The sequence below is a fragment of the Haliotis rubra genome, unplaced genomic scaffold (genome assembly GCF_003918875.1).
Source record: "Haliotis rubra isolate DU_JTF1 unplaced genomic scaffold, ASM391887v1 Scf545, whole genome shotgun sequence".
NCBI lineage: Eukaryota > Metazoa > Mollusca > Gastropoda > Lepetellida > Haliotidae > Haliotis > Haliotis rubra.
In genome coordinates, this window is record NW_025767241.1 from 564,864 (window position 1) to 579,691 (window position 14,828).

The 14,828-nt window shown below is 43.6% G+C and overlaps 1 protein-coding gene across 1 annotated transcript in view; it reads right to left on the reverse strand.

Annotated features, from left to right (window-relative positions):
- Positions 1-13,757, reverse strand: part of LOC124253581 — a 34,103-nt gene extending 20,346 nt beyond the window's left edge. The window contains exon 1 of the mRNA XM_046687388.1: positions 13,655-13,757. Coding sequence (XP_046543344.1) covers positions 13,655-13,712 — 58 coding nt within the window. The 5' untranslated portion in view covers positions 13,713-13,757. The remainder of the gene's footprint in view (positions 1-13,654) is intronic.
- Positions 13,758-14,828: the final 1,071 nt, after the last annotated feature.

The window sequence follows — 14,828 nt, forward strand, 5'->3', positions numbered from 1 at the left end:
TGCGATCCACGGATGACGATAAACTACACGGTAGCGGTCGCCTCATCGACAACGGCAGCGAGGGGATAACAATCCAGATTACCAAGAAGGCTCAACCCGCTGGCAAGTTGAAATTATATCTGTATGTGATTATGGACGCGCAACTTAATATAGACAATGGGAGATTCGTGTAAGCCATCTACTGATGGTGGCAAGCCACTGCCTGCTGATTTGCCACGCGACCCACACTGCGCCATAGTGTGTGGGCAGACGGGCTGTGGGAAGAACGTTTTCGTGTTGGATATGTTGGAGGGGTACTACAGGGATGTGTTCGACAACATCGTTATCATGTGCCCTACTCTGAGCATGAATAAAACGTACACGGAAAGACCTTGGGTGATGACGGACCCCGGACGTACACAGAGTCGACCCGGGAACACGTCTGCAGGACTGGTTGAAAGCTTACCATATGAAATTTAAAGGGGAGTCGACGCTGTTCATACTGGACGACTGCAGCGCTAATCGCGAGATAACAAAAAAGAGAGACATGCTATTGTACCTGGCCTTCTCTGGCCGGCACGCAAATCACAGTGTCTGGGTGCTAACGCAGAAGTTCAATTCGGTGTTGAAAGACCTCAGGGAGCAGACGCGATGGGTGGCCTTATTTCACTGCAAGGACAGGGATTCGTTCGAGGAGTGTTTGAGAGAGAACGATGTGATGAGCAAACATGATAGGGAACGTGTGAAGAAACAGCTCGCTGAAACTAAACATGCTAAGCTTGTGCTCAAGACCGACCAACCCGTGGCCTATAGGGTGTTTTAGCTTAGCAATGCTAAGTAAAAGCTTAGCAAATGCTAAGGAAAGCTTAGCAAAGCTTAGGAAATGCTTAGCGTTTAGCACTTATCAGTTATAGTTATAGTTATGGTTGTTTTTGAAGTGTTCGTCATGTGCAACTTAACCTTCATTTCTCTGTGTTTCGCCTATACCGTATATTATATAGTTAAAACTAAAACTTACTTATCACATTATAAGATGGAGTGTGATGAACTACTCGAACAACTGTTGGTGCCACAATCACCACAGGTGAGTGACGACAAGCGAGAGAAACTGGTGGCGTTGGCTGTTGGTGGCAAAGCCAAACATTACTTTGGGGAGTACACTCTCGATAAAATTCACAAAATGTCAGCCAAAGAAATCGATAAGCTGCACGCTAGATACGAGGCTAGACTCGGTGCCGAGATGACGAAGACAATAGGATCGGCTATGACCCAGATTTACACTGGTATTGCGTCATACTTCCTTCCCATCCCCCCGGAGACGCCGACTTTACCTGTGGGAAGACCTTGAGAAAGACCCTTTTATCGAACACGCCTTGAGCTCTATCAGCTGCGAGCTGTACCACAAATACGGTATGTTGTTAGCCCCGGTGACAGCGGCGATTATCACGGTAAAGCATTGCCAATTTAAGGAGGGGAAAAATAATAATAATAGTATACAGGATGGATGCTGCACAGGAGGAGACCCCACAACTGGTGGAACCCCAGACCCCTTCAGAGGAGACCCCACAACTGGAGGTGAACCCTCATGAGGTGACCCCTACAGTCACCAGGCAGAAGAATCCTAAGAGAGTAGCTGCCGGTAAAAAACGGTGGTGTAACCAACATAAAATTATCACAGTGACTCACCCGACTCGACTCTTGTTGGCTGTAGGCGTAACTGCTGCCGTGGCTATCTCATGGTTATATACACGGCCAAGGGAGAAACCCTAGCAATTAGAGGTCAACCCACATATCATGCAATAAAATATATATTTTTATATCATATACATAATGTCTGAGGGGAAAACGTTCGTCAACGACGCATACCACGCCACCGTGGTCGCCAGTCTAGCCGTAGGATACGCTCGGTTGACCAAAATGGTGCTTAAACAACCGACTATCTAGATTTCAACCTGCAGGATATGGGTATGCTCATAATGAACCTTGGTATGGCAATGGCCACAAAGGACATCCTAGTAAAACAAGGGATACTACCTGAAAATATTATGAAGTAAATATAGGATGGCTACGATTGCCATGATGGTCGGTGGGGCGTTAGTAAATGCCCTAGCATTTTCCGGGAGTAATTTCCTCTTCTCGAAACTACGAGAGTCACACGCGGCTGAAATACAGGCAGAGAGGAAGCGACACGACCTCGCTATTGAGAAATTACAGGCGGCACAATCCGAGTACGCTAAAAAAACGTCTCTAGAGGATTGATTACATTAACGAACAACTCAGGCGTGAAAACCATGCCGTTCAAACATTCCACGATGTCGACGACGCAGCGAGAGAATACTACCTACTAACAGGTAAACAGCTGGAACCACTCAATAAGCCCACACTCGCTCAGTATTACACACCATCCAAGGGGCAAATGGACCGTGAACTGGTCTTCATCGCGCTGGGTATAGCAGCGACTGCGTTGGTTGCAAAACAATTAGACTAAATACTCATCTAAGTATGCTAAAGATGAGGCCTGCTCCATACCGATGCGAATACATACTTATGGGGAAGAAAGAAGCCTGTGATAGGAGATGCAGGACCGAGGGGTACTGTTGTTTCCACATGGGAAGCCCTAACTACACGTGTTCTGTGTGTGGCATAGGGGTTAAAGGGCACTACTGCCTATGCAAAGCTCACGGGGCGAACGTAGTCAGACATCATCTCATCTACGAGAATAAAAAGGCCTACATAAAAGAACGTAGGCGCCTCCTCAGGATAGCAGTGTAAGGCTGGTCCCTTTGCCAGTGGTCCAATTAGAGACTGTGAACACCTAGGTATAACTATGTTTGTGGAAATTGAGCCCAGGGACATCGAATCTCTGGTCCAAAACATACTCAAAGATGAACTGAACTTATGGAGACGCTTCAGATTTCATGTCATATTGGAAGTGGCATGGATTAAGGAGGGTGTTAAGTATACTCTCCCCTTCACAAGTGGGCGGGGGCATCACGACTCAATACCAGATAAATTGTTTTACAAGTAAACAGGAATATCTGCACAACTTCAAGGAATACTATATCCACCAGTGTAAGTACTGGATCGAAACGACCCATCTAAGTATAGCTGATTGGGGCGAAACCCTCTGATTTTATGAGCGCCTCACTATATTTTTTATCAAGGTTTGAGGAGTTACCTCCCTTTCCGGCGGCCCAATTAGAGATTGATATACCTAGGTGTGTACGCAACTATGACTACTATACGTGAGCTCAAGCAGATCGCGAGACAGAGGGGGGGTGATCGGTTACTCTAGAATGAGGAAGCCAGCCTTGTTGAGATTACTAGGTTTAGAAGCCCCTCCCACAGTAAAACAATTAAAAGTCCAAGCAAAACAGCTTGGGCTCACGGGTTAATCCCACCTGGGGAGAGCCAGGTTAGTCGCATTGTTATCACATGCCCCCGTAGCGCTGAACGGTCACCGTCAGCTTCCCACTGTAAAACAATTAAAAGCCGAGGTACGCAATTTGGGGTTAGGTGGTTATTCCCGTATGAGGAAACCACAGCTTGTAGAACTATTACGGCAGAATAGAGCTATTGACCTACAGTTCAGGGCACTGAACGCGCTGTAGGCAACTATTTGAGAGGCTGGCGCATGCATGTTGATAGGAATATAGACATCACAGATATCAAGCCTCTGATAGCTGATAAAGTCAACCAGGAACTAAACGATCTGGGAAGTATCAAGTTTCAGATCACAGTGAAATATGTCGCTCGATAAGCAGGCAGGGGAATGGGGTCACTCAGTACGTTCAGCCTTACTTCGAGGTAGGCAAGAGGTCGTCACGCATACAGAGACCATAGACGCATCAATCGATACCAGTTTTCAGCAGATACGAGAATACCTAGAACGCTACACACACTTGGGGTCTGGGTGGGCTGTAGATAAAATCGATAATGTCTATCTAGACATAGCTAACTACGTGTCGTTCAGAGGCGGATCATACCTAGACTTGCCCCCCTACTATAAGAAAAAACAGGCCATGGTCAACGTCAAGAATAGAGGAGACGATTGCCTGAGGTTAGCTATCAGGTCAGCCTTGTTTCCAGCTGACACTAATTCGAACAGGCCTTCTAGTTATCCCCAAGACGATGGGCTCAACTGGGATGGTATAGATGAACCCACCCCCATATCTCAGATCCCTAAAATCGAAAAACAGAATAATATAGCCATAAACTTCTTTGGGCAAGAAGGGAACACAACAATAGTGCACAGGGTCAGTCCGTTGGGGAACCCCCCTCGCCACGTTATCAATATATTCATGATCCAGCGAGGTGACAAGTACCACTACACGTGGATAAAACACTTTAGCAGGCTGTTGTATGACCAATCGGCACACAGAGAAAAGAGCCACTTCTGCGAACGGTGCCTACACGGCTTCACACGAGCTGATTTATTAGAATCCCACCAGGAGGATTGCCAAGGTGTGGGGCAAACGGCCATATGAGTCGACATGCCTAAGGAAGGTGACAATATCCTAAAATTCGGCAACCACAAGAACCAAATGTCTGTGCCTTATGTTATATATGCCGACTTTGAAGCCTTGGTCAAACCCGTTGAGGTTGCTGGGGGTACTCCCACAGGTGAGAGCTTCACACAGAAAACACAGGAGCATGAAGCCTGTGGGTTTGGATACATAGTCGTCCGGTGTGATGGGAAAACTAAAGCTCCCGTAGTGTACAGGGGTCCCGACGCGGCTGAAAGGTTTCTAAAGTGTTTGCAGGAGGAAGAAAAAATTATTAGGAATGCACTGTATAGAGTCGCTCCCATGCGTATGACCCAAGCCGACCGGCTAGCTCACGCCTGTAGCACTAATTGTCACGTGTGCGACTCACGACTTAACGGTGATTCGGTGAGAGATCACTGTCACGTCACCGGTAAGAATAGAGGCGCCGCTCACAGCGCGTGTAACCTCAAGCTTAGAATCACCCCTAAGACAATAAACATCCCCGTGGTCTTTCACAACTTGAGAGGGTACGACTCTCACTTGATCATGCAGGCCATCGCGAAAGTCGACGGCAACCTGACGTGCATCCCCAACAACATGGAGAGATACATCTCCTTCAGCTTGAATGGCCTGAGGTTCATCGACTCGGTTCAGTTCCTCCTGTCGTCACTCGACAGTCTGGTCAAGGCCAACGATACCTTCCCCATCACCGATCGATACACCGACGCCGAGACTAGACCCCTGCTGATGAGGAAGGGTGTGTACCCCTACGAGTACATGGATGGTTGGGCCAAGTACGCCGAGACCAAACTCCCCCCCATCAGAGAATTTTACAGCAACCTGACCGACTCGGCAATATCCCAAGACAATTACTCACACGCTATTAAAGTATGGAATAAACTGGGTTGTAAGAATCTGGGTGACTACCACGACCTGTACTTGAGGACAGATGTACTGCTGTTAGCCAACGTGTTTGAGACGTTTAGGCGGACGTGTTTCAAGCAGTATAAACTCAATCCTGCATGGTATTACACCAGCCCAGGTCTGTCGTGGGATGCCTTGCTTAAAAAGACCGAAGTTAAGTTGGAATTGCTCACAGATTACGACATGCACCTATTCATTGAGAAAGGCTTGCGAGGTGGGATTTCCATGGCAACCAAACGATACGCGAAAGCAAATAATCAATACGTGAAGGGCTACGACCCGAGCAAGCCAACCAATCATATTCTCTACCTCGATGCCAACAACCTGTACGGCTGGGCCATGAGCCAGTATCTACCCACAGGGGGATTCGAATGGGAATCGCCCGAGGTCGATGTTATGAGCATCGCACCAGATTCGAACAAAGGTTATATCCTCGAGGTTGACTTGGAATACCCCAAGGCATTACACACATCACACAACAGCTACCCCCTGGCCCCCGAACATATGAGGGTTAACCCAGACTGGATGTCTGAGTACCAACATAACTTGTTAGGTGGGCGGGTGGCAGACGTTGAAAAACTCGTACCCAACTTAATGAATAAGACCAAGTACATCGTTCACTATCGCAACCTACAGCTGTACCTGTCGTTGGGTATGAGGCTGACCAAAATACACAGGGTGCTAATGTTCAACCAGAGCCCCTGGATGGAGCCCTACATCAGAATGAACACAGACCTCTGAAAGCTTGCCACCAGTGACTTTGAGAAAAACCTCTACAAGCTCATGAACAACTCGGTGACTATGGAGAACCTGAGGAAACGTGTGACCGTGAAGTTGGTTCGGTCGAATGAGGAAGACAAGCTCAGGAGACTGATAGCCAGTCCGGCATTCAACCAGAGCAAGATATTCACTGACGACCTGGTTGCCCTACACATGAAGAAAAGCCACATAAAATTCAACCGGCCTGTTTATGTGGGGATGAGCATCCTCGATTTATCCAAACACCTGATGTACGACTTTTACTACAACGAGCTTAAGAAACAGTACGACGACAGGTGTGAAGTGCTGTACACTGACACGGATTCCCTGCTGATGGAGATTCGAACCGAGGACGTGTACGAGGACATGAAAAAACGCCTCGATTTGTATGACACCAGCGACTACCCCAAGGACCATGCCATACACAGCACGGTAAATAAAAAGGTCCTAGGTAAGATGAAGGACGAGTGTGCTGGCACGCCCATAGCCGAGTACATAGGTTTAAGGCCTAAGATGTACTCCATCCTGAAGGCCGACAATGGTGAGATCCGGAAGGCTAAGGGTGTTAAGAAGTACGTGGTGAAACAACACATCAAACACGCCAGATTCAAGGAAGCCCTGTTCAAGACCCATACCTTTAGACATAAAATGAACACACTTAGAAGTGATGGGCATAGGATATACGGACTGACTATAAACAAGACGTCCCTGTCGCCGATGGACACTTAACGTTGGATAGCTATTGATGGGATAAATACGTACGAGTACGGGCATGAGAAAATTGAACCAAGAACATAGGTGTATATATAAATGTCTAGGTGACATGTCACGGAACCAGAGAAAGTTTGAGGCTATTTACTACAGCCCGCGTGGGTACTGGAAAGGAGCTAGCGCTGTAGATAAGCTGGCTAAAATGGCGCGTGTACCCCCAGAGGAGGCCAAAGCGTGGCTTGAAAAACAAGCCCTGTGGCAGATCTATTTGCCGCCACCACGCTACGTGCCTAGAAGGAAGTTCGGCATTAACATACCCAATAGCGTTCACCAGGCCGACCTCCTATTCCTACCCCACGATAAGAGGTACAAGTATACCTTAACTGTCGTGGATGTGGCCAGTCGCTACAAGGAAGCCGAACCCTTGACTGCGAAAGATTCTGCCCAGGTAGCCAGAGGATTCGAACGCATATACAAACGCAGTCCGCTGACGTGGCCAACAGAGCTGCAAGTTGACCCCGGGCGGGAGTTCATGGGGGTTGTGTCACAACTGCTAGCCAAACACGATACAAAGGTCAGGCGTGGCACGGCCAGAGCCCATCGCAGCCAAGCCATAGTTGAGAGATTCAATAGGACTTTGGCTGAACGCTTATTCGGGCATCAGTATGCTAGGGAGATGGCCAACCCGGGGAAGCGATCGACTGAATGGGTCGTGAGGTTACCTAAGGTGGTGTCGGCAATCAACCATGAAGCCACCCGTCTCACCGGCAAGAAACCGGTAGACACTATCAAACTAAAATCAATAGTGGCAGAGTCGGCTGCTCCATTGCGTGGGAAAGAGAAACAGATACCAGATAGGGCCCTAGTGAGGTATCTATACCAGCCGGGGGAACACGAGGGTGATAGCCGTAAGTGAGCCACCGATCCTATATGGTCAGTCAAAACTTACAACATATATAAAGTGGACATGAAAGCCGACGAGCCGAACTTGTACTACTTGAGAGATGGGCCAGGGAGAGGGCTCGTTAGAGAGGAATTATTGATCGTACCGTACGACACAATGTTACCTCCTGTCAACGTGACATAGCGGCACGTGGAGCGATGATGCAATCTCAGGATAGATGATGCAATCCCAGGATAAACCGACATACTTCAGCCATGTCCCCCGTAGCTCAGTCGGTTGAGTGGTGCGGCTGTGAGGTATACATGTGGAGTTCGTATCCCGCTGGCGTCTCAACTTTTTATAAGATCGGGAAAGAAGTAGGGGTAATGGTAGCTGGATCAAGGGTCCGACCAAAGCCTTATTTGTGAAATAAGGCTTTGCAGAGGCTTTTGTTGAAAGTGATTTCGTACCCCCATTCCCCCTACTACTTAACCCCTTGTAGCAATCTATATTGAAAATCTAAAAGTTTTGTGTCTTGCAATCCTTTTCTGCATGCTGTAAATATATTTTTCCAATCAAAGTCTATTTCAGGAAATAGCAGCTGCCATTTATTACACATATTTGGGTGTATCATTGGAAATATGTTTATCATAAAAGGTCCTGCAGCCTTTAGATGTTTTTACTAGATATATCTGGCATTGGTTAATATTTAAATCCCTGAGTGGTATTAAATGACAGTGGTTAAGAGTATTTTTCCAAGAGTCAGGTAATACATGTAGTAAATATTTATAATCTAAAAAAGGGCACATTTTAGGTTTGTGCAGTTTTAGACACGACATTCTTAAAAAATATATACCCTGGTTTCTCTTATTTTCGACGATGTAAAAGAATAATGACTACATACAGGAAATCCGGAAGAAACAGATGTATCCATTTATATGAGAAATAAAGACTATCTATTATGTTATTATTGACTACAACAGGTTTTGTTTCATTTGTTTTGGATCTAAACTAATACGGCGATCAATAATGGAGAACCCATCACTGTGTACACAAATGGTGACGTCGCCATTTTTCGACGGTCACGTAATACACAAGAAATAAGGTAAAGGATTGTATGGAAGCGTAACAATTTTTACTCACTTTAATTCGGAAAATCCCACAAATAGTTCCAAACTATGTTTCCATGAACTCAGTTACACTGAAGATGATAACAGCAGTAAATCCAGTCAAGTAGGTAAATGATCACTACTCTTTCTCAACTCCAGGCAGACAATGCGGATAGAAGAAAACAGCATATCTCCTAACACTTGCAACGGATGTGCAGAACTTCAGTGCACCCAGTGTCTATATGTCACACACTCAGCCCATTTAACAAAATGTCAAACTTGCACAAACCACATGGTGTGAATTTGCCATACTTTTCATCTTCAGTGTCAGTCGACTGTTCAGTGTCAGTTTCGTCCGATGAGGGAATATTGTGTACGATGATTTCCCCTAAACTTTTGTTAACTTTGCTCTTACCTTTTCTGTTTTTGTTGCTGTCTGTCCAATCTGTCATTTTGTCTTGTTTTGTCTGAACACTGTCCCTAGTTGCCTTGGTTGATTTCTTTTTATTTTGTTCTTCATGATGTTTTATGAGGTTACTTGTCACATCGTCATCAGTGATTGGTTTACCGCCGACAATTTTGCTGACAGTTTTTTCTGACTTTTGCTGTTTCCATGTTAGCAAGTATCTCGCCACCCCCTCTTGCCTAGGAAATCATGTGCATCTGTCATGTCTGATGAAACCTCGGTGACTTTAATAGGCTTGAATGCGAGTGAAGGGGCGACTGCTTCGTCTGTCACAACATCCGGATCGAATGGGAAGATTCCAGAACGCTGGAAAGATGATATGATGTTGTGATGTGTCAACGTAGAAGCCAGTAACTTGCAAGCAATCTGACAAAAATCGTATCTTGTAATGGCCTTTCAAATATCCCAGACATAACAGCTTGAGGTTTGAAATTAGAGGATGATACAACTTTGGGTGGTGTGATATCTGTCTGTAACCCCTTCTCATCAATGTTGAATATATATCCTGGGGACGGTCTTGGAGGCTGCATCTTGTCATAATTTTCTCAAGTCCTGAAAAATAACTATCAACAGATTGCTGAGTGGCAAATCTGGCTCTAGTGTATTCCAGCTTTCTTGGCTTCTGTACACGAATCTCAGGCCAACGTGATGGGAAGCTATAGAGCCATTGCAAACTCAGAGGTGTAGCTCTGTTTCTGTCACCAAGGTGGTGAGCGTATTCTCTTGCCAAGTTAGGCCTCAAAAAAAAATTAAATATTGTGGTTCCGATTACCCGACCGACCCTTGAATTTTGGTGCCGACCCTATTTTTTAAAGCGGTATGAATAAAAAAAGCTTCCCAATACCATTGTTTTTCCCGGCACCGACAGACATTGGTCATTCTGATTGAGAAACTTGACATGATGGCTGCAAGCCTGATTAAATAAACAATTACACATTGATAAATGTGTTATTAGTTTGTACTTTACGTCTAAATAAAATATGAAAAAAAAAAATCCAAACTACCTACCCTAAATTTTAAAGACGTGTAATCGGAACCACAGCATTTTCTTTGTTTGGCCTTAATGGTTTCCTGACGAGTGTAGCCATGGGATACTAGCAAAGACTCTTCCTCTTGTGAAAATTTGGTGGAATTTCCAGATTTTACTGTGTCAATGTGTACTCTTTCAAAGTTGTGATGGGAACACCCCAGTGAGTTTTCCTCAAGTACAGATAAGTAAGCATTCTGTAAGCAGTGTAGGAAAGATAGCCCGTCCCAACGTCCGAGACGGGTGAATTTTGTGGAGGACGGGTTAAAAAAAAATCTGGTCTGTCCTCGTGTCGGGTCAGTTTTAGCAAACCAATGACATAATCATTATTATATTATAACCTTTTAGAATATTTACTGCCAAAGGATACTAGAATAATCAGATGATTCCACTAGGAGAGATTTAACAGTCCAAGCTCTGTGTGTGCATTTTAAATTATAGCTTAAAATAAAACAAACCAGTTTTAAGTCTTGAAATGGTGTTTTATTTATATTTGGAGGACAGGCTAGATTTTGGCAGGACTGGTAAAAAAATTGATTTTCTACATCTTTCCTACACTGCTGTAAGACATCCTGCTCTGTATGACTCTCTAGCTGATGTAATTTGATGAAAATGTGAAATAAGTAACTTTTTTTTATAATGTCATATTTAGCCCTCTTAAGACTTAGAAAGAAAATTACATTGTCTCTTTTAACCAATGTCGTAACTGTTGCTGTAGGGGGATGACCCTTTTCATCTTCCATACTTTTTTTTCTTAGCAGCAAGTGACATCATCAGAAAGTGTTTTGCTATTTTTGGAACTACACAAGTTAAGCAGACAACTTGTTTTGGTACCGATATGTGAAAAATGAAGCATTTAATTTTTACATTAGAAGTTAGATATTTTTGCACATAAGTGATCTTGGAAAAAAATCCTATTTGGTAAGTAATTTTTGTTGTAAATACCTTAGGGATTTCCATATTTCAAGTCAGTTGTTGTGAGAGCTGCAGTGGTCCGATGTTGATGTTTACAAGTTATACAACTCAGGTGACCACGGACCTCGCTCGTGCTCTCGTACAATATCGCGATAAACACGACCGACGAAAATAGGAGAATGTCAAAAAATGTAGACGGCAGGGAACATTATTACATTACTGTAACATTTTGTAAGTCTGGCCGGATGCTGACACGTTTCTGGACACATCTTCCAGCCTTTTAAAATGTATTAAATTGTGCCTAATGTTTTAATTGCTTGTTATGTTTAATTTGAAGTAGGAGTTAAATGTGAAGAAAAAAGACTTTGCTTCAAAAAAGGGATCACTCAAAATTTACAATTTTGTAGACTTATAGTGTGATTGTGCTCTTACCGGAGACCATATATAACATATTAGGAAGGCATTTCCTATTCTCACGGTACTTACGGATATCGGCTGAAAAATAACACAAACAGTTGTTATCGTATGAATGCTTGTTGTTTTTCAGGGCCTTCTCCTCTAACATCTACATCTATCAGCTGCTAGATCCATCAGGTGAAGTACCACTCGTGAGCCCGGTGATAAACAATGCCATCCGCCATTGTCGAAACGAGGCTTCTCCCATTCTCGCGGTATTACCAGGAATTAACTTTATTGAGTGTATGTAAGAGCAATCGTGCCGGAAAGGGCGGGAAAAAGTAATGACATGTCCAAGTTGGTATCAACTCCCCAATATTCGTGACACTGCAAGATTTTGATCACCTACAGGCTTGGTCCACTTCCTAGTTAATCATTAATCTTTTAAATGATTCCTAGTGTTTGTCTTACCTTGTTAGCGTGTTATATGTGTGTGATTTATTTTATGAAAATAATTTAATCATTTTATCAATGTTTGAGCTCTGTATTTTACACAAGAATTCCCTCAAGGGTAATAAAGTATTGTCATTGTCATCATAGTTACCAGTCGGTGATGTAAACAACCGGTAAGTGTCGCGCATTGGCGATTTGGCAGAAAACGTGTTTACCACAAGAATAGGAAACCCGCGAGAATAGGAGACAGACCTATATATATGGTCTCTGCTCTCATAAAAAGCATATAAATATTGCTACACGCATAAAAGATGATTCTCATGTAACAGGGATAAATCCAGGGATTGTATATTGTGTACATACATTTATGATTAATCATTTCCATTTTTATTCTTATTTCAGGTGATCCGACAGACGACTTCTCTATACATTATAGATATATTATATGTTGTCAATCCAGTCGCATCTTGTCTTGGCCTTAACTGTTCAGTTCTGTGTTACACGGCTGGTTCACTGTGTATTTAAGGGTATCTGAGTCGATCTACTTTTATGTCATTGTCTTTAGTTGTTTTAACAATAGCCCAGGCTCATCTTCTCAGATGATTGGTTTAATTTCAAATATACTTCTCACCGCCATGTTGCTAATCAGTTTTGCACCACACTGTCTCTACATAAGGACTGTTTTGAAGATTGAGTTTTGATCTAAGGTTAGTAATTATACTGTTTGTAATATATACATAGCTAATTAAACCCTAATATAAATAATTGTATAACATAGGCACAAATATGTTCCAGATAAATCAAATGTAAATATTTACACAGTATGCTATTTTACTTGTATGAATGTGCGTATGGTTGGTTTTGCTAGATGTTTATGTTGGCTTGTAGTTCTTGTTTTACAAATGCTGTATATGATGTAAGATTGATCTATTTCATCAATTCTGTATCTTGTTCGTAACTCCATAGTGGTAGTTTCAAGTATGTATATATGTTGGTATAATGGTATTATTTTATGTGTTGTCTCATGGACAAAACCTCTCATCAGTGTATCCTATTCTATGTAGGATTATTGCACGTGTTGGCTGCCCGGCTGCTGGGTGCTTGAGCACACTCCCGTGTTACCCACAGGGTAGGTTTCATTGTCTGTTTTTATAGTCTGTTTCACGATATGCCACATAAAATGTCACTTATAATAGTAACAATAGTATATGCCATTTTTCATTACCTGTGTGAGATTATTTAAGACAGGTGCATCGTTTACTTAAGTCTTTGTTATTCCGATGTGTATATATGAAGACATGCATTTATGAGATATTTATACCTACATATATATAAAGGCATATGTTCATCGAATGTGGTTTTAGTATATACATATACATTGTATAATTATGATTGTTACAGAGTGTCTACTTCTCCTTCTTCCACTACGGAATAAAAGATATTGACTTCACAAACCCATAGCCTGTGGTTATTACAGAGCACCACTATTTCATGGCTGCAACACTCAAGATATCATTCACTGAACATGGGGTAAAGTGTACTCACCCAGTGTATTGCTGAGCAAAACTGACATGAGTGACAAGTAACACAAGACATCTTCCATTTCCAAGTATGTAAGTCTTGTGCGCAACAGTTCTTCCAAAATCCTACTTCTGACAGCAGCTGCTGTCTACACGCTAACTGGTCTGGGAACAGTAGTCGAGTTACAATATCTGTGACCAACACAGTGTATGTCCAGGACAGGTTTTGAGCGTGACGGAGAGGAACGAGCAGTGACGAATGTCAAGGAATGCGTCTGCAGTTGACATCAGACCTGTATTCAGTCAAAACGGACTTGCTACGAAACCGAAAAAGAGCGGTCGCATTAAAGCTACTAAGCCGCAGGTAGTTATCCCAGTTCTGTCGTATCCCAGTGTAGCGACCTGGGTGCCGTTCCACTAACCGAGGTAAGATCACCAACTAATTTTAGGCAGATCGTAGCCGGTCCCGATCTTACGATCCGATTCAAGCTTAGATCGTGAGATAGAGAAATGCGAGGCACGAGTTATCTCCCTTTGCATAGTCTAGCCGATGATGGAAGCACATTCCGGCGCAGTGATGACTTAGCAAACTGGCTGGCCGCATGGACAAGTGATGATGGAAGTAGTTTTGAAACAAACTGAGTGAGTGAGTGAGTTTAGGGTTAGGCACCCTTTACGATCCTTAGGGTTAGGGAACCCCAGCAACGCTAATTAATCTGAAACAGTGCGCCCTCGCTGCTCCCTTTACGATCCTTAGGGTTAGGGTTTAGGGCTAGGGTATGGCACCCTTTACGATCCTTAGGTTTAGGGTTAGGGTATGCCACCCTTTACGATCCTTAGGGTTAGGCACCCTTTACGATCCTTAGGGTTAGGGAACCCCAGCAACGCTAATTAATCTGAAACAGTGCGCCCGGTAAAGTGCAGTACTCCCCATAAAGTTCACTAACATGAACAGCGCCCATGTTAGTGAACGCTACATCCGTTTGAGACAAAATGATACCGATTGTCACATTACGTGATTTAATTTCGTTTCGTTTAGATCACGGTAATACTATTTGTCAGGGAGACTATATATGTTGTAGAGTACGTATTTGTGAACTGGGAGTTGTCTCCCTTGGTAAACAGTGCGCCAAGACATGGCGAATGTAACTTGATCTTAAAGATTTAATTTTTAAGTTTAATGGACATTCACGTCATCT